We start from the raw sequence: 21,514 nt of genomic DNA on the forward strand, positions 1-21,514 counted from the left end.
GGGTGAATGTGTCAAACAAAATATGGGCTTTCATTGATGAAGCATTTGAGGTTACAATTCTATATAATACGGTTCAACAATTGACTTTGAAGCTAGACATAACTGAAACTCATGTTGAACTCATACTCACATTGGTGCATGCCAAATGTAATGCTATTGAGAGGATAGAGTTGTGGGATTCTTTGTATGCAATGGCTACTGATATGTTTGTCCCATAGCTTGTGGGAGGTGATTTTAATATGATTTTGGATGAGGAAGAGAAGTTTGGTGGGCTGCCAGTGTCTCTGGATGAAGTTGATAATTTTAGACACTGCATCAACACTTGCAACTTATCAAATCTAGGCTTTAAGGGGAGTATTTTTACCAGGTGGAATGGAAGATCAGAGGAGGATTGCATATTCAAAAGGCTTGATCATTGCTTACGAAATATGGAACTGCAGCAAACTTTCCCAGGTTTGGAGGTTACACATCTATCCAAAATAGGATCTGATCATAGACCTATGCTATTGAAGTGTGACATTAAAGATGCTCCTATCAAGAAATCTTTCAGGTTTCTAAATTTTTGGATTAAGCATGATACTTTTAAGGTTGTGGTGAGGGAGATCTGGAGTGCTGATTTTAGTGCTAATCCTTTTATCCTCTTCAATCACAAATTAAAGAAGTTAAAGAAAGCATTGTCTACTTGGAGTAGAGCAACATATGGAGACATTTTTCAGAAGATTTCAAGCCTGGAGGAAGTTGTCTTAGTATATGAAAGGCAATTTGAAGCATATCCAACTAGGATGAATAGAGCAAGGCTGCATAAGGTTCAAGCTGAAATTATCAGATACCTTGCACTTGAGGAGGAGTTCTGGAAACAAAAATATGGGATGACATGATTTAAGGATGGTGACAGGAACACAAAGTTCTTTCATGCTCAAGTCAATGGTCGAAGAAAAATATTGCAGCTCAAGAGGATTCAAAATATCAGTGGCAACTGGATTGATGAGGAAGAACAAATTGCAGCAGAAGCAGTCAACTATTTCAAAGATCAATTTTGTGAAAATGTAGCCCTTTCTGCATTTTACATTATTGATAATGTGCCTTATTTGGTTAATATCGAGCAGAATGAAAAGCTAATCAGCATGCCTACAAGAGAAGAGGTTAAACTTGTAGTGTGAGGATTGAATGGGGAATCAGTAGGAGGGGCAGATGGTTTTACAGGTGCTTTCTACCATTCATGTTGGGAGATTATTGGAGAGGACATATATGCAATGGTTTTGGCATTCTTTAGTGGCCAACAACTTCCCAAATGTGTGACACACACAAATCTGGTCCTACTGCCAAAGAAGAAGGAGGTTACTACATTTTCTGATTTCAGGCCCATAAGCCTCAGTAACTTCATCAACAAAATTTTTCAAGAATAATTCATGAAAGATTGGTGGTGTTGCTTCCTAACTTGATATCAGATGAACAAGCTAGGTTTGTAAAAGGTAGAAGCATAGTTGAGAATGTTCTATTAATACAAGAGATTATCACAGACATTAGGCTTAGAACTAAAGCTGGTCCTAATGTTGTGATTAAGCTTGACATGACAAAAGCATATGATAGGTTGTCATGGCTGTTCCTGACCAAGATGCCAAGGAAGTTTGGGTTTGGTGAGAGATTTATTGTCTTGGTGTTTAATATAGTGGGAGACAACTGGTATTCAGTGCTCGTCAATGGACAACTTCATGGTTTTTTCAAATCATCGAGGTGTCTCAAGCAAGGTGATCCACTCTCACCTACTTTGTTCATACTAGCTGCTGAAGCTCTTTCAAGAGGCTTGAATGCCCTGCATCTGAATCTGTATTTTTGTGGCTTCGGTTTGCCAAAATGGAGCCCAAAAATAAACCACCTTACATATGCAGACGACACAATTATTTTTTCATCTTCTGATGCAACTTCCTTAAGGCTGGTGATGGAAGTAATATATCTTTATGAGACTGCATTTGGGCAGCTGGTGAACAAAGGCAAATCTGCCATCTATATGCATCACTCGACTGATTTGGAAGTGGTTAGGAAAGTAGAGAGAATCACTGGTATTAGAAAGCAAGAATTCCCCTTTACTTACTTAGGATGTACCGTATTTTATGCAAGGAGTAAGATGGAATACTACCAAGGCTTGATCACAAAGGTGCTGGACAAACTGTAGAATTGGAAAGGTAAAATTCTTTCGATAGGAGGCAGGGCAGTGTTGATTGCTAATGTTCTGCAGAGTATGCCAATACACTTGCTTTCTGATGTAAATCCTCCCAGTAATGTTATAAATAAACTCCACTAATTTTTTGCTAAATTCTTTTGGAGCAGCTCTGTGGGAGGTAACAGTAGGCATTGGGCTTCATGGAACACCAAGTCTTTGGAGCTGTTTTATGAGTCAAAAGTCCTGCAAGAAGCTCAATGCAGTAGTAGTTCCATGGAGGAGAAATAGATCACACGTGTGGAGGAAAATGTTGGAATGTAGAGATTTAATCGAGCATCAGATCACTTGGCAGCCTAATTTGGGATCCTCATTGTTTTGGTATGACAACTGGACTGGATTAGGAGCCTTATATTTTCTTGTTCCTCCAGAATTTGGGATAGATGAAGGCATTCACAATGTATACGATGTGGTGGAAAATGGTTCTTGGAATGTAGATAGACTATTGGAGGCTCTACTTGAAGAATATGCAATGCACATTTTGGAGAAGATCAGACCTCTAATAAAGAATAATGTACTAGATACTCCCTACTGGATGCTTGAAACTAGAGGGAATTTCAGTGTCAAATCAGCTTAGGATTACCTACGAAGGAGGGACTATCCTAGAAGAGCTTACAAGATGATATAGGTGAAGGGACTGCCATTTAAAATAGCCTTCTTTATGTGCAAGGTGTGGAAAGCCAAACTACCTCTTGATGACTTCATGTGAATGCTGGGATACTTCATGCCATCGAGGTGTTGGTGCTGTGCTGATCCTAAGGAGGAAACTTTAGTACACCTATTTTTCACATCAAAGGCTGCTACTATAGTGTGGAGGTACTTCTTATTGAGAGCAGTAATGTATATGGAGGGACTGTCTTTGCACAAAACTATTACTAAGTGTTGGACTGCCCAGGTTTTGCCCAGAATAAAGCCAATAATGCATGCCTTACCTTCGTGTATTGTGTGGGAATTATGGAAGAGAAGGAATAGCCTAAAGTATGGGGAGGCATTCTCAGTTATCAGGGTAATTTACCAAGTCTCAACAACACTTCAAGCACTAGTTCAAGTAAGAAAACCAGGCTTGCAAGTGCCTCACAAGTGGCAGGATCTGTTGACAATGTTGGAGAAGTATACTCCAAGACTGAAATTTGAAAAAGTAATTTGGGAATTTCCATTGGTGGGATGGATCAAAGTGAGCACTGATGGAGCATCTAGAGGAAATCCTGGAAGAAGTGCAATTGGTTATTGTTTGAGAGATGAAGCTGGTGATGTAAGCTATGCTCTAGGAAGGGAGATTGCTGAAGGATCAAATAATGAAGCAGAGGCAGTAGCAATAGTGGAGGCGTTAAGGCTGTGTGGAACACTGAATTTCACACAGATCTAGTCACAAACTGATTCATTACTGCTGAAGAACATAATAAAGGGATCATGGAAATCACCTTGGGGTATTGTGGAACATGTGGAGGAGATCAAGATTCTGATGGAGGAGTGTAATGTCAGGGTGTCACACATATTTAGAGAGGGGAACAAGCTGGCTGATCACTTAGCAAATTATGCACTTGATATTGGCAATATTGAGTGTCATGATTTCTGGCACCTAGACTCACAAGGCAGGAGGATAGTGAATGAAGACAAGATGCAATGTCCATATTTAAGAGTAAAAGTTGCAAAGAATTAGGAGGTGAAGGAGGAAAAGTGGCAGAAGGAAAGGCTGGAGCTTACACATTCAGTTGCCATGCTCAAATCTTTATGGAGTAGAGCATGGTGATGATATTTTTCACTAACTTTGTTTTCTTTTTTGCAGGAAAAGTTACTGTCTCTATGCCCTATCCTTTGAGGAACTTCCAGTTGGTAGTATTAGTACTTAGTACTCATTCCACTGGGAGGGAATTGGAGGTAGGCATAAACATAGAAGCAAGGAAGAGCACTTTACAGTTCAAAATTCTAATGATATGCAGGTGCTTTTGGAAACAAATCTGGGAACAAAAGGAGTGTTTTGGGATGATATCCAAATTCATATCAACACCTCAAGGATTCAGGAAATGAGGCACATAAGTTTTCACTCAATCCAATAGTGGAAAACACATGCAAATTTTAACAAAATCTACTAGCTAAACTATGTACATGTCTGGTGCAGAGTTGAAACTAGTAAGAATGCGTGTGAAATTCTTACCTTGAGGATCATAAAACCAATGTCCTTAAGTAGATCAACAACATATACAGGGAGTCAGGCAAAAATCAAGGCTAAACACCTTGGTTCAGTGGGAGATTACACAGACAATCACCATGTTCAACTCCTTAGGGAGGTGATCATGGTGATGAAGTTTTACACTAACATGATTTTCTTTTTTTGCAGGAGATGTTACTGTATCTATGCCTTACTCTTTGAGTAACTTTCAGTTGGTGGTATTAGTACAATGTACTCTTTCCACTTGAGGGGAATTGAGGGTAAGCACAAGCATGGAACAAAGTCACACTTTGAGGGCACTATGGATAGTTGTTGCTGCAGGGACTTGGTATCACAAGTCTGTACTCTACATCAGTATTATAGTGCCCCAAGATCTAGTTTGAAGTCCAGTAGCCTTTTCCTCAAAGAGGCACACAAAATCGGATCTGCAACACTGGACTGCCCAGAAAATTTTGCAGGGCAACAAGGACAGGTACTGCAATTTGCTTAACAAAAATGGGATCAAGGGAGGTGCTGTGGGGTAAAACCCAAGTACAATGCTTACAAAAATGGGATCAAGGGAGGTGCTGTGGGGTAAAACCCAAGTGCAGTGCTTTAGTGCACTATCCCAGGAATGGTTTAACACAGAAAATTTTGCAGGGCAACAAGGATAGATACTGCAATTGCTTAACGCAAATAGGATCAAGGGAGGTGTTGTAGGGTAAAACCCAAGTACAATGCTTTAGTGCACTATCCCAGGAATGGTTTGACACAGAAACAACAGCAGCATATGCCTGGAGATCACACAACAACTTCATTATAACAGGCAAGTTAGCATAGGTGCCCAACTTCACATGGTCGAGGCAGTGCTTTTTAGTTGAGTTTTTGGAAAAATTAGGTATTGCCAAATGGAGGAGCTTAGCAATCTCATCAAGAAGGATATATAGGGAATACAGGCTGGGTGAAATTACATATTTTCAGACAAGGATCAAGCCCCAAAATGGATGTTAAAATGCACAACATCAGGTGCAAATGCTGATGGGTAGTGCTGGATGCAGCAAATAGACACTTTTTGACACTTACTTTTGCAACATCAAAGGAATGCAAATCTTATATGCAAAATAGTACTCTAACACATGATTTGAAGTTGGATTACACACATGGAGCTGTACATCCTGATGTACCACTTTGGCAAGCAAATGCGTGCAATTGTAAATAGTGGCTATGTCTGCAATATGTTAGTTTTTATACATGTTTTAGACGTTTTATTTCATATTTTTATTAGACCACTTTGTAATATCAGTTTTGGGTACGATAAGCCAAAAATTGATAATAGGTCCTATGTAGTTGACATCTCCTATGGTCTTACTCATCGTAAGACGATATGCTACTTTATTTTATTATTTTATTATATATATAAAAACTAGCCCTAGGCACTTTTCCTAGTGAATTTGCTAAAAAAAGATTTAACAAAATAAGACCGACATAAAAGGAATGACTTTTCATATCTAAATCACATTTTAATCCCGCAAACTGCCAAAAAAAACACCCATCTAAATGACCCTGAACTGCCGAAATACGACATAATTTACTAAATAGCAGTGAGTATTTCTTATCAGGTCATTTTCGGTGGACTTACCAAATTTCAAGTTAATTGGAGATGATGATCACCAAAACTAGACTAAATTCGGATTAATTGCTTTAGGCAAATTATGAGATTAATTCAATATGATTTATATTCTTTACATGTATCATATCAAGTTAAATCATCATGTGTAACCATGTTCTAGATTTAACACAAATAAAACTGATATAAAGAATAGTTTTTCATATTTAAAACTCATTTAATCTAATAAACTGCTTAAAACCCCATCTAAATGACCTCGAAGCACCAAACAAATGACATGATTAGCAGTGGGTGTTTCTCACCAGGTTGTTTTCAATGGACCGAATTTCAGGTCAATTGGAGTTCGTCAAAATCATGACCTCCAAATCTATGACCTAATTCAGAGAATAACCGTTTTAGGTATTTTCATGGATTAAAATAAATATGATCATGCTTTCTATTATCCTTATAATTATTCCATGATCACAAGACATACATTATGTCCTTCCTTTTGTGTAACGAGTATATAGATCGTCTCTTACATCAAATTGTCCTCCCGTTTTATACACATGAGAATCCAAGATATTACTTTTCATCCTTTTGGGTGAAATTCTTAATATCTCTTCTCATGAATAAATTTAGTGTTACTTGTATCTAATGGTAAATATCATTTAGGTATATAAGACCTCCACCACAAGCGTACACTAATCAAGGTAATTTATGCATGGTACATTGAGAATTTCTATGACTGAAATAAATAGATCACTTTAGTGAATCCTAGTTATTAATCATAACTGTCAATCCATATATTATATCATCTCACTTGTATAAATCTATTAAGAATTTTCAATGATTCCAAATAAATAAATCACCTTAGTAATAACCATTTATTTATGTCAAAATTCTCAATTTATACATGATATTATCTGACATGTTTACTAAAATTTCAATGATTTCAAATAAATAAGCTATTTCGATAGTACTTATTTATTAATCATAAATTCTTAATCCATGTATGATATCATCTCATACATATAAAACATTAAGAATTTTTAATAATTTCAATAAACAAACTATCTTTGCGGCAACAATATATTTACCACAAAATCTTAGTTATACATTGTAATATACATGCAAAAGGAGAAGAGATAATACCCACGTACTAAACTTGGCGGCCCATAAACCAAAAGTATGGCAGAAAACTAACGAAGTGTTAATTTCTATGGTTTAGTTCACTTATTTTGTTTTAAACAAAATAAAATATATTTTCCTATATGTAATGGATAGGTTAATACCGGCAGGAAATACAATTGCCATTCAGCCCAAAAACGTTTTGAACGTCATAGCCCCCACAAGCAATTGAAATTAAGTTTTCACTAAATCAAAATTCCTTTTGACACGTAATGACCTATCCACTCAAAAGAAATATGTAGTTACAGCTGCCTCCTCTCTCACATGAACCTTAAAGCAATTTGTAATAATTGTGTTTCTTAATCAAAAACAAAAACAATGCTAGGTTTTTATGCGTGAACTCCCCGCCGCCATAAAGTCATGGCTCACCATTTATATAAGAATCACTTCTCTTTAAGCACACCACTTAGCCGCCATCAGCAAAAGGAATGCAACCACGACCTAATTTATGTTATCCAATAGAGTCATCAACTTTTCAACAAGTTGAAAAGTTGATCGGATTTGCACAAACGCACAGAATATCAAACAGCAGCTTTACACTACATATAATTTTCTTATGATAAGATCATAAATCATGAATCATATATAATCACATATATATACTAGATGAACCATGCCCGTGATTTTCCGACATATTAGGTGGTCAGATTTTTTCAATGTTCTGCTACCAATAGAAATGGTGCTCCATATTAAAATTAAGATACATAACCAAAACCATGTAATTTTTTCATGAAATGCATAATAGGACAATTTTCTTTTCAAAAACCTAAGAATACCATACAACTCTAGGCTATTCAGTGTGTATCTTCTGGCACGCACAGGTACATTTAATCCATTATCTGCCCAGCTAACAGTAAGCTTTTGCCATTCCAAAAACAACAACACAGTAGAAGTTCATATTACCTCACTTCCAATCTACCTTGGTCTTTACATTTCTCTGCGTTACATAACATGGTTCACATGATCTTTATTTCGAAACGTTTACAAATTAAAAAAAGAAACTACAATAAGCTGCTGCACAAAGATGTCAAACCATGGATTGACATAAATCAATAGATCTTTAACATGAATAGACATAAACCATGCATCCTTCTTTGACCAGAATTTAGTAGTTGAATGATAAGAACACTGTTTAACCAAAGAATTAGACTCTCAGTCAAAGCCAATTTTGGAAGTACTCGGGCTACTGATAATCAAGAAATTCTATATTCTCTCAGTGATAAGAAAGGAAATTAGAATGTGAAATAGCAAAGTGATCAATAGAAAGCAAAAGAAAGTAATTGTATTCCAATAATAATCAGAACGTCCCCTTACAAGTGAAATCCCCTTCCCTTATATAGGAATATATAAGTACAACGTTTCTTCCCTTTAATGACTGAATCACTATGAACATTAATAATAATAATGAGACGTTATAATTGGCAATCGTAACTGTTCATGAAGATTCTGTAACGTCTATGATTATTCATGCACATTAATTGACGACTCATGAATCTTCCTTCTTTACCGTCTTGATTCATTATGCCGGTGTCTCTTCATATAGCAATTCAGACTTAAGCGACCATACCCCTTTTATCTCGTGGGTGATTTGCTCGTACCTATTACGACTCGTGCCTCTTTTAATGGATCTCTCCAGTTGTCGCTTTCTTAGTGATCCATGTGTCTTGTCACATCAGCCACATATATAAATCCACGTGTAATATTTATTTTTACCAATACATATAGTCCCCCCACTTACCAATTATTCAACAATTGAATATTTGGGAAGTGGATCATATTTATGGCGGGAATTTTTTGTCGCTGTTTCTCATGTTTCATTGTGTCTTCTTCAGAACCATCGCGTCGTATGTCACTTCCATTTAATGTTTGTGACACGTGGAATTCATTGATTGGATCTGTAACTCTTCAGCGCGTTTTAGGGCTTTTCTACGGCTGCATCAGTCACGAAGTAACTGTTTTCATTATGACGTTTCCATCATGAACCCCTTCATATGACGGCTGCTTCTTCGTATAAATACGTCCTTATGCCTTCTCTTTCACGAAAACCTTCGATCTACAGTATTCTTTTTCCATAATAGTTCTTGTTCATTAGCTCGTATATTTTTTATACAACCATGTCTTCTCCAAATCCCGATCCTCGTAGAGTAGTTATAGTAGATGAACTTCCCCCTTCATCTGCTCCTATCAGAAGTAGAAGAGGTGGCATATTACATAGTTTAGGGTCTGTATCTATTCGTGGTTCTTCTTCTCAACCCAGTGTTACTACCCCTTCGTCCTCTAGAACTAGGGGTTCTTCTTCTCATAGATCTTCTGCTAGAAGTAGGGATTCCAGTGAACCTCTGCGAGAACCCACTGTTGATGAGATTGTCCCCGCTGAACTTTCCTTCTCTACTGAACGAGAATCGATTAGAAATCAAGTTACATCTATGACTTCTCATGATCGTGCTAATTTTTACCCTTCCCAGATTACCGAGGGCTTGATTTCTATTGTGCGAAGAGAATGCCATTGGAATTCTAATTTACCAATTTTAGTCCCAAGTGCAAATCAAAGGATCACCTCATACAATGCTGGTTATTCCTTTGTTTATACATATCCCGTTACATTAGGCTTCAGACACCTATTGATCCAGTTATTATCGAATTTTACCGCTTCTTTAATGTTTGCTTAGGACAGATTAGTCCTATTGTATGGAGAGCCGTGGCATGCTTAAGATACTTGTCGAATTTGGCCTCTTTACCCTTTAGCTTTTATCACTTGATTCATCTATATTCCCCCAAGTTATTTCGTTTTGGGGTATTTACTCTCGTGGCCAGGAATAAAAGGGTTTTGGTTAGCCTTGAAGATGGCAAAGATCGTGGCTGGTATGCCCATTTCGTTGCTGATCCCACAAAAGGTTTAGTGGGTGAAGAGAACATACCTTTTCTAGAAAAATGAAACTTTGCACGTAAGTTTTTCTTTTTACCTTCTTCTTCTTTTTCTATTTGAAGAAACAAGACCTTACAACCTCATGACCGCATATTTATTCCCTTTTTCAGCAACCATGGAAGCCGTTGAGGAAATTCCAGACATCCGTGGTTGGGTAGGAAAATTGTTGACTGTTGCTACTATGGAAGGAAGGTCTTGGAAGTACCTTTCTAATAGGTTTGGTTGGAAAGTGAAGACTCATGGTATCCTTTCTTTCAATTTTCTACCTTGCTTCCATAATTACTTAAAAATTTACTAACTTCTTTCTTCGTTAGGGTTTCCCATTCGAGGTGTTAGCGCTGCATCTATTGCTGCTTCAAGACTTTCTCTGTGTATGGCTCAAGAGATAATTTTGAGTTCCTCATCAAAGAGAAAAGCTTATAGGGCACAGGATTCCGAGGGTGAAGAGGAACAAGAGGAGGGCTCGTTAGTTCATAGCCCTCGAGCCAGGAGACGTGTTATTTCAAATGAAAAATCCAGTCCTCCTCCAAGTTCAGTTCCCATGCACGAGCCCGAAAGTGCCACTTTGGTAAGCTCAGATAAAGAGATGCCTGCCATACCCCGTCACTCTACAGAATAACTTTTTCCTCATGGGTTTGATAGTGAAGATTTTGGCTTTGTTTCTGAGGAAGCGCCTCTTGCCTCTTTCCCAGTTGATCCTCAGTTCCCTGCGCCTGTTACTGCTGCTACTACTCCGCTCGTTGATATTTTGACCCCCTCAACTGCCCCTACTGTTACAACTTCTCATGTTGAAGTTGGTTCTTCCAGTAACAATAGGGTAATGAAAAAAGTTACCATCAAAGTCCTTGAGGATGGTAATCTTCGGAAGAAATCTGGCCAACCCCATGCATGGCTAAAACCGTTGATTGGCCCAGTTAAGAAGTCCAAATTGGAAAGCCACAGTTCTTTAACGTGGATGAATGAAATTATCCATTCATCTTTAAAGGTATAGGCCTTAGCTTATTATTTTGCATGTGACTTTCTTTTCATCTGTATTCGGTTATCACATTTTCCTTTTCCTCGTGTAGATCAACCTAATTGGCACGGAGCTGATGAAGAGGATTGTCCATACTGAGTAATTAATGAACGACTATCTCACTGAAGCGGACAGTTGGAAGGAACAGTTTGATGGCCTTGAGCTTGAGAAAGAAGTTTTAGTTGAGGAGAAGTGTACCTTGGAGCAACAAGTGAAGGTAACGGAAGCAGAGTTGGCGATTGAGAAGGTCTCTTCTAGTCAAAGGGGCAAAGATACCTCCTCGAGTCTTCATTTGTCGAGCAGCTTTCCGAAGCCACTAAAGAAATTAGAGGTTTGAAAGAACTGCTGAACCAAAAGGAAGTTTACGCCCGGGAGCTTGTTCAAACGCTCACCCAAGCTCAAGAAGATCTCCGTGTGTCTTCTAACAAAGTTCAGTTCTTAGAGAGGTCACTCGCCCCCTTACAAGCTTCTTATGATGCTGCTTTGACTGAAAAGGAAGAGCTAAGTGCCAAAATTGAGCAGTGGGAGAGGGATTATGAAGCCCTTGAGGACAAAGTTATGGTTGATGTTAGTTGGGCTTTCTTGAACACGCACCTCAAAACTTTAATGGAGGTAAGACAAGAAGGCTTTGACTTAGCTGCTGAAATTGCAAAAACTAAAGAAACTATTGAGAAAACTCAGCAGAGTCAAAACTTTTCTTCACCTGAGGTAGACATTCCCGTGGGTGATGAACTTACTCCTGGTGAAGCTGTTGTTCAAACCTCTTCTGCTCAAGTTGAACCTCCTGCTGCTGATGATACCATCTTGAATCCTTCTGATAATACTGGTTCAGAACCTGCCCCATAGTGAAAGTTTGATTGAAAAGTTTGTTGTTTTGTTTTTTTTATTGGTGAAATGTTTGGGAAGTTTGCCCCTGGTCCGTTTTAGGGTTTAGTAATGATTGGAAAGTTTTAGCCCTGGTCTGTTTTGGGGTTTTGTAACTAAGTTTATACTTATTTTTAATCAAGTTTATATAATATTACTTTTCGAGTTTTTGTCCAACTCTTATAATATCTTATTTTTGAGTTTCTGTTCTACTCTCTTATTGGTTTACCCTTGTCTTATTTCGTCTTTATTTTCTGCCTATTTTAATGTTTGGGTTTTTATTTCACCCTTTGTTGTTTAACTTTGCATTAGAATGCAGGTTTTTATTTCACCCTTTGTTATTTAACTTTGAATTAAAATTGCTTCAATGCTCCGTGACTTTTTGAATAAGCACGAATTATAAAGGAGGGCCCTTTTATAAATGACACTTAATGAAGAAGACCTCTTAACTTCATATTGGTGTAAACATATGAAAGAAGAAGTAGGAACATATATATTTCTTTGAATAATTTGAGGAAGTTTTGTATTCTTGAACGTTCAAACTGTATACTTTACATTTATTCAAGTAACATCTACAACTCTTTCATAACTGTTTTCTTTATAACAGATTTTACAAAATTCAAGGGTATATCTTCCAACCCACAACTAAATATTGCCTTTAACCTAGATGCTCGTAAGATTTTGTAATTTACATCTGCAAGTGTATACTTCATCATAGGTTTCTGAATCAGGATTGTGTTTTTGGCTCTTGATTTTCTCTTAACTTTCGATTTGTTGGGTAGATTGCCTCAGGCTTGACTCGAATTCTGACTTTTCTAGACTTCTTTGCCTTCCATATATATAGTCCCCCAAGTGTTAGAGTTTTGAAGTATGAAATCCCGAGAACTTGATTATTCCTTCCATGTGGTCCATTTCCTGAAAAGAAAAAATATACGGGACTTAGAGGTATATATATTTTTTATATGATGACTGCTTAACCCTTTTATTTCCATCAGAAAGGTTGTAAACCAAACCGGGGATGATTTTGCATCCCGCGTGTCTTTTAGGTCTAAAATCATCATTTGGTGTGGGCTAGCTTTGTGCCTATCATCTAAAATGGTTAGTATAATTAAAAAAAATAATCTAAACCTTGCATAAACAATACCTGACCGGGGGTTTTCCCTTTCAGAAGTAATACTTCTTCAAATGAACATCATTCCAATTTGATCGGAGTACTTTGCCGTTCATTGTTACTAACTCATATGCACCCTTTCAAGTAATACCTCGAATCCTGTAAGGTCCTTCCCAATTTGGACTCAATTTTCCTGCATTGGCCGCTTTTGACGACTGAAAAACTTTTTTCAGTACGAAGTCCCCAATCTTGAAGTACCTAAGATGAGCTTTCTAATTGTAATATCGCTTCATAATTTGCTTCTGCGCTGCCATCCTTATCAGAGTTGTTTTTCTCCTTTCTTCAAGCAAATCGAGATTTAGTCGCATCTCTTGCTCATTTGATTCTTCAGTTGCTTGGGTGTATCTTGTACTTGGTTCACCTATTTCAACTGGAATTAAGGCTTCAGCACCATACACAAGTGAGAACGGATTCTCTCCCGTACCTGGTTCTGCTGTCGTGCGGTAAGCTCATAAGACTCCTGGTAACACTTCTGGCCACTTTCCTTTTGACTCCTCTAATCTTTTCTTTAGGTTATTAATAATAACCTTGTTTGTGGATCCAGCTTGTCCATTGGACACATGATGATAAGGTGTTGAAGTTATCCTTTTAATCTGCCAACTCTGAAACAATTCTGTGATTTTTGCACCTATGAATTGCGGGCCGTTATCACACATGATTTCTTTTGGAACTCCAAACCGGCATATGATGTTTTGCCAAATAAAGACTCTGACTTCTTTTTCCCGTACTTGTTTGAAGGCACCTGCTTCTACCCACTTGGTAAAATAATCAGTTAGTACTAGTAAAAATCGTACCTTTCCTTTGGCTTGTGGTAGCGGACCCACGATATCCATCCCTCGCTTCATGAAAGGCCATGGTACAATAACCGGATGTAATAACTCTGCTAGGCTATGCATGTTGTTACCATATCGTTTGCATTTTTCACATTTGGCCACAAAGCTTTCCGCATCTTCTTCCATTTTTGGCCAATAATATCCTGCTCTAATTAGAGTATTTACCAAGGATCTTCCTCCTGCATGATTTCCACTGTGTCCCTCATGTACTTCTCTCATCACATACTCTGTTTGAGAAGGTCCTAGACAACTTGCTAAGGGTCCACCGAACATTTTTCGATACAAGTAGCCACGATCCAAGCAATAACGGGCAGCTTTTCGTCGAAGTGCCTGAGCCTTTTTCTTATCTTCGGGTAGAATCCCATACTGCAAAAAATTTACGATCTCGTTTCTCCAATCCCCTGTTAAATTATCAAAATTTACCTTGTTTTTGTCCCGATCGAGTGCCAAATGAAACAAATGTATTACGAAAGCATTTTCTTCATTTGTTACTTCTGCAGCAGAAGCGAGATTAGCCAGCGCATTTGCTTCAACATTTTCTTCCCTGGGTATTTACACGATTTTCCATGATTGGAATTGTCTGATTAAATCTTTTGCCTTTTCCAAATATTGCGGCATCCTCGACTCTCTAGCTATATAAGTCCCTTGCATTTGATTAACTACAAGCCGCGAGTCGCTCTTGATTACAACTTGCTCTATTCCGAGCTCTCGTGCCAATTCTAGACCTGCAATTACAGCTTCATATTTTGCTTCATTGTTAGTAATGGGATGCCACTTTATGGCTTGCCTTATAGTTTCTCCCGAAGGTGGGATTAGAATAATGCCTAAATCCGCTCCTTTAACATTTGAGGAGCCATCAGTAAATAGGGTCCAAGTACTTGGATTAGACTCGTTGAATACCTGTAGTTCCTTTTCTGCTTTTGTTACTATTCCTGGGCTGAAATCTGCCACGAAATCTGCTAAAACCTGTGATTTTATCGTAGTTCTAGGTTGATATGCTGTGAGCACGTGATTTTTGCCCTAAGCAAATTAATTCCAAAAGTTTCAAATAATTGATTTCCTTATTATTTTATAATTTTTTGTGATTTTTTGTTAAATTTTTGTGCTAATTGGTTGCATTCTTCATATGAAAATACAGAAAATATGCACATGCATTTAGGGATTTAATTTCACAATTTTTAGGTATTAATTAGGTTTAGAATAAAGTTTAAAGAAAAATTGCAAAAAATAGTCTTGTTGCACTCTTAATTGTTAATTGTTGCGTTTTATTTCTAAATAGAGTTTTAAGTAATTTTAGGAGTTTAAAATAGTTTAATTGAGTCTTTGTTCTGTTTTAGCATTTTTTATAAAATTAAGAAAAAATAAATAAATACAAAAATACAAAAATATACAAAATAAAATACAAGGCAAAGAAGGCTGCCAAAATTGGGCCCAAATGGCTGAGCCCAAATAAAGTAGGCACCAACCCGTTCAAATTTGGCCCAGTCTCACCCGGTCCCGTCCCCAGATCCCCTGAAACGACGTCGTTTGGTCTTGTTCAATCAGGGCCGTCGAGGTTCCTTGATCGGACGGTCCTGAAGCCTACGACATTTAATATATAAGTGTCTGAATATACCCCCCCCCCCCTAGCCATCGTCTCTCTCAGAGACGACCCTGAACCCTCCGCCCATGACTACCGCGACTCCGCCTACCGGAAATCGCCTTACGGCGGTTCCGGTAGGCCAAACTCCGCCATTTTTACACCACAAACTCACCTCGACCTCCCCTTTCCAACCATCACCATAGCTCCCCTCGAATCAGGCCCCAACTCTTCGAATCTTAAATGGAAGGTTGGCCGGAAAACCTCACCTTTTCCGATGGCCGCCAAATTAACACCCTAAGACCTTCTAACCACCCCCAACCCAAATCCTTAAACCGTTTGGCTCGAATCTTTCTGGAACTTCTCGAATCTTCATTTGAAGATTCGAGCCAAACATGAACCTGTCCAAACCGGCCCAAATTTACACCCCACAGTCTCCATGACCTCCCCATCATTAATCCCTGACCAAAACCTTTCGAACCTTGCCATAACCCCTCGAATTTCAAATCTTAAAACCGGCAAAACCCTAGCTCAAAATTTAGGGATTTTTGACCGTAATTTCCCTAATCATGTGGATTCTTGTGAAAACACACGATTAGGGATGTTACGTGTCAAGAATCCTAGAGGATTCAAGCAACAGTGCCTAACCGAGTTCCTAATTCTATTAGGTATTCTGTTTTCCCTTCTTTTAATTCTGATTTTATTCTTGTTTCTTTTGTTTTATGTTTTGCCTATCTTTTTTGATTCAGTATGTGTTCTAGCAATTTTAATAATTAGTGTATATATTTGACTGTCAACGCATGATTTTAGCCTTTAATTCAATAGTTCGATTCTTGAACGTGTGTTAGCCTGTCTCGATAATTCTTTGCAATTCGATTTTGCTTCATTTTAATCTTAGTTAATTGTTGTTTCAACCCTGTTCAGATACTGTTTGGTTGGATTAAATCACTGGTTTGATTAAATTTTAGTTTAATTCAGTAATTAGGGTTAATTGATTGGTTATAGCTGATTTAGATTAAATAAGGTTAACTATAGTCAGTACTAACTAAAGTAAAGGGGTTTGGGTTGGTCAGTAATTCCAAGAGAGTTTTGAGGGTAGTTCAGGTATAGAAAAGGGTACTTTCAGCAGATTTGGTAATTTTGAAAAAGGGGTAAGGATAGAATAGGGATTGTAATGGGTGTAGGACTTTCTAGAATAGACTTTAGTATAGTTTTTAATAAAATAGGTGTTGTTACTTGGGTAATAAGTCTTAAAAATTAGGGACTGAAAGTTAAAAGGAGAGGGACTAAAGAGAAAAACAAAATCTGAAGAAAGCCTTACATTTTTGCCTATAAAAGGCACACACATTGCCTTGTTTAGCAAGTTTGGAGACCTCTGAAAAATTCCCAAAAACTTCCAGCTTATAATCTTTCCCAAAATCCTCCTCTTAAGATCTTAAACTCTGCAAGAAAAAAAAAAACCAAAAAAAAAATATAACAGAAAACACAAAAACTCAAAAAAAAATTACTGTTCCATTAATCTCCTCTAATATCATTCTCAAATTTCAGTCATTAACCCCATTTCCTAGCTTGTTAGAGATAAGAAGTAACCTGAACTCATCTGTGTATGCTCACTTTGGATATTCACAAGCTTTTCGAGTCATGTGTGCATGAGATTTACTTAGTCCAAGTTGATTTGTTGGTTGTACACTGGGGATGGCAGTCCTGGGTTCGTTTTTAGCTGTTTGGTGCTGTTTGGGTTAATCTGTGAACTCTATTGGCTCTCTATTTCATTTTGAGCTGTTGGGTCTGTGCTGGACTGTTGTTGAGATTTTAAACTGGTTTCCTGAGCTGCTGCTGAAGTTGTTACTGCTGCTAATCTTTCCCTCTTCTTATTTGCAATTACCAGGTACATTTTATTGCCTCAAGTGGTCTGGAGATTTGAATCAATATGTACGAACAACTTGTTTGAATTAAATGATGAAGAAATGCTTGGTTTTCACATGAATTTTTTATAGATGTCATTAGTTTTAACACTTAGTTGTGGTACTCATTTGAACAAGTACTTATTTGTATTAATCAGGACTATATGGACTGTACTGGACTGCTGGATTTTCATACAATTATATGGTTGTCCTGTTGAATAATGTTAGATTTAATTAGTTTTGGTTTATTATCATACTCGAAATCTAAGTTTAGAGTATAATAGTGCCTTGATTGTATAGTTTAGTTTTACTAAAGGTATCAGAATATATTATCATGATTTGAATTAACATGTTCGTCATATTATTTGTTGAAATCAGAAACGAACACCAGTAATTACTTCTAGTTTCCTAGACCGTGGCTGATTTTATTTTTGGAAAAGTATTAACTAAATTTAGAGGATTTTCGAAATTCTGGAGTTATTAATATACAAACAAATTAAAATATGTACCAGTCGAATCTGTTCAAGTCCAGTTGTGATCAAAGTCAATGCTGCAAAACTCACATAAAATCGTGTGTTAAGTTTGGGCTTGTCCTGGAGCCCAGCAAATAGTTTTGTTACTTGGAAATTAGGCCCAGCTCAGGCTCATCTGGGCCTAAAGTTTGAATATGGTATGTCCAGCGGTATGACTAGATTGCCCCCATATCTGGGCCAGTCATCAGGCCCAATCTGTTAAGGACTTTGAAAGTTTTGTATGTTATTAAATTATTGGTTAAATTCCATAGTGTAGTTTGGGGCCTTCCAAGCTAAGTAGCACACTTGAATTAAGGGGTTCCCCTCTTGTTTAAGTGTGGATTTGAGTTTGAGACCCGAATTCCTTAAAGGTTAATTAGTTAATTAATTCGATCCTTAGAGACACTTTTTAATAGAAAATCGTAGTTCCTTTAGGTTGGCCTTTAAAATAAAAACGAGGTGCGCCGCGCCAAATAAAAATTCAATAAATTGCGTGGCCCTCTTTAAATGTGTATACCTTAAATACTTAGAACTCGAGGCGTGCCATTTAGCAAATTTCCATGGCCCTCGCAAAGTTAACAACGCTAGCCACTTTAGGCACGCTTTTAATAATTTTACTTTCCTAAACTCGGGTGCGCATTTCATGCAACCCAAATCCGAATCCCAAAACGTTGAATAAGAGGTGTTTAGGATCCGGGTGCATTTCATGTGACGTGATCCCAAAACACGCTCTTAAACGGCATTCACTTTCGTAAAAACAAAATAAACTAAAAGCGGTAAATAATCTTAAAATTGCACTATAGGTTTAAATATGTATAAAAACCAGATTTTAGCCATTTATGATAATTTAAGCGACCGTGCTAGAACCACGGGATCCGGGGGGTGCCTAACACCTTCCCTCGGGTCAACAGAATTCCTTACACAGAATTTCTGGTTCGCAGACTCCAACTGGGAAGTCGAAATTTTCCTCGATTTGGGATCAAGTTAAACCGGTGACTTGGGACACCAAAAGCCAATCCTATCCCAAGTGGCGACTCTAAATAAATAAATAATCCCATTTCGAATAATGTCACTTTAAATGGAAAAACTCCCTTATACATTTATCCTTCGGGGTAGATGTGTAAAAAAGGAGGTGTGACATATGTGATATCATATTCACTTAGTTCTATAGCCCACTTGGCTAGTCTACCTTATCACGACCCAAACCGATGGGTCGCGACGGGTGCCCGAGTCTTACCTATCAAACACCCTTAAGCGTGCGTCTAAGACATAAACCTGAATAACATCTGCTAAATTATGAGAATATTATACATGAGGGAAACCTGCCAAAAAGGCATATGTACGTATGCATGCAGAATACAGTGGGCGAGCCGGCAAGGCTTCTATAGACAACTATACATCCAAAACTGAAAGCCGACAAGGCCGCATACAACCCAACTAGACATACTGTCTACAGACGTCTAATAGAAATATAACTGTACAAAGACGGGACTGAGCCACGTCACACACACACATATATATATATACAAAAATCCTTTTCACAATAAATAAGATGTTTCATTTTCTTTCTAGATAAAAATTGTGAAATACCTCTCTATGCCACATATCAATGTGTGTAAAAGTCATGAATGACGTGATACCGTACAACATGAGGAAAAATGCATCTCTATGCCTGTATGTCATGTATGCATGCTAATGCCATGTATCTCATAGATTAATCATGTACTCACACTCTCAGAGTACTCAATTTCACAGTCTCACACTTTCCACTCATCATGCTCAACCACTCGGTACTGTATATGGTCCATACGGCCCAGGTAAGATCCGTCCCGGAATATATACATCACTGACTATAAGTCACCTAGTACCGGGGAAACAGGCCAATCCAGACTAATGGAGAAGATCCATCTCCATACCAAGGGAGGATCCATCCCTGAATATAATCAACCGCACTCACTAGAGGTGTGCAGACTCCGGAGGGGCTCCTTTAGCCCAAGCGCTATAACAAGCAAATCATGGTATAAATCAATCAGGCCCTCGGCCTTACTCAATAATTAATAAAACATGCTGCGGCGTGCAACCTGATCCTATAACTGTCACTCTTAATTAGGCTCTTGGCCTCACTCACTCATTAATCTCTCCAGTCTCACCCACGGGCTCACAATGTCATGAAAACTGACCCGGAACAACGATATGATGTATCAATAAGTGACAACTGAGACTGAGATATGATATGAATTCATGAATGTGACTGAGTACTAAATATCAATGAATTCAATGAGATGATAGCAAGAAACGACCACTATGGGTCTCAACAATATCAGCATAAGGCCTAAACATGATATCTAGCATGATGTACAGCTCACTTATTTTATCACATGGTGAAAACATAAATATCAATAAAATAGGGCCACTATTCAGTGCCCTAGAATCACCTGAGTCACAATTCACAGGGTGCATGTCCACACGCCCGTCACCTAGCATGTGCGTCACCTCAACATCAATCCCATAACACGCAATTTGGGGTTTTATACCCTTATCACTAAGTTTAGAAGAGTTACTTATCTTAAACAAGCCAATTCGATACCGAGCAAGCCAAGCGATGCTCCAAGAATGCCATCACGCGTTTTCCGACCTCCGAACGGCTCGAAGCTAATCAAAAACAACACAAATACATCAAACAATGCTAAAGGAACCAATCCCAATCGAAAAAGGTCAACTCTTTAATCAAAAGCCCAAAATCGGCCAAAAAGCCCAACCCGGGCCCGCACCTCGGAACCCGACAAAACTCACAACATCCTTCAACCCATTCAATTACGAGTTCAACCATACTAGTTTCACTCAAATCCGACTCTGAATCGGTGTTCAAAACTCAAAAATTCATAGTATGAAACTTTAGGCCAAAACCCCCCAATTTCTTCTTTAAAAATCATCACCCAAAAGCTAAAATCGAAGATAGATTCACGAAATATAACCAACACCGAGTAGAGAACACTTACCCCAATTCATATGCTGAAAATCGCCTAAAAAATTGCCCAAATCCAAGCTCCCCAACTCAAAATATGTTAAATGCACAAAACCCTCGTTTTAACACTGTTCTACCTCGTTTCTTGTGCCAAAAGATCTCATAGCTCACTTTTGATGCCTCCAATGGATTCCTTGTGAAATTCTAGTTAATTTAGTCTCTTTAATCACTCCATGTGACATTATATTGAAGGAGATATGTTGGTTTCAATATTTGAAAATAGTGAAGATTTTTAAATACGCAGTCAGTGGCAATTGCGTAATTAATCTGAAAATCTGGCAACCCAATTCTTAGTAAAATGACCATAAAATCCTTATACGATGTCCAAATTTGACGATTCATTTTGCTATGGCTCTGTAATTACTATACGGATCTAATGCTTCAATCAAAACAGAAATCGGAACTCATTTGTTCAATGTGGTAGCATTTATGCTTGAAGAAACGACGTCGAAACATAAGAAAAACGAGCGCAACTCAACCCAAACCTATCTGAAACTCACTTGAGCCCCTCGGGACCCCGT

At 37.9% G+C, this 21,514-nt stretch overlaps 1 protein-coding gene across 1 annotated transcript; it reads left to right on the forward strand.

The window, feature by feature from the left end:
• The first annotated feature begins 239 nt into the window (after nucleotides 1-239).
• Nucleotides 240-2,795, forward strand: LOC109241326. Its single transcript, XM_019408055.1, has 5 exons — nucleotides 240-847; nucleotides 896-1,142; nucleotides 1,274-1,337; nucleotides 1,449-2,060; nucleotides 2,329-2,795. The coding sequence occupies exons 1-5, from the start codon at nucleotides 240-242 to the stop codon at nucleotides 2,793-2,795; spliced, it is 1,998 nt and encodes a 665-aa protein (XP_019263600.1).
• The last annotated feature ends 18,719 nt before the right edge of the window (nucleotides 2,796-21,514 follow it).

Source organism: Nicotiana attenuata, unplaced genomic scaffold, assembly GCF_001879085.1.
Source record: "Nicotiana attenuata strain UT unplaced genomic scaffold, NIATTr2, whole genome shotgun sequence".
Lineage (NCBI taxonomy): Eukaryota > Viridiplantae > Streptophyta > Magnoliopsida > Solanales > Solanaceae > Nicotiana > Nicotiana attenuata.

Bases quoted from the DNA above. Each gene is read 5' to 3' on its own strand.
- LOC109241326 (XM_019408055.1), top strand. From the start codon at position 240: ATGATTTTGGATGAGGAAGAGAAGTTTGGTGGGCTGCCAGTGTCTCTG. The intron at 848-895 runs GTTCTGGAAACA...GGATGGTGACAG, and splicing joins TACCTTGCACTTGAGGAGGA to GAACACAAAGTTCTTTCATG. The intron at 2,061-2,328 runs GTATTAGAAAGC...CTTTTGGAGCAG, and splicing joins GAAAGTAGAGAGAATCACTG to CTCTGTGGGAGGTAACAGTA.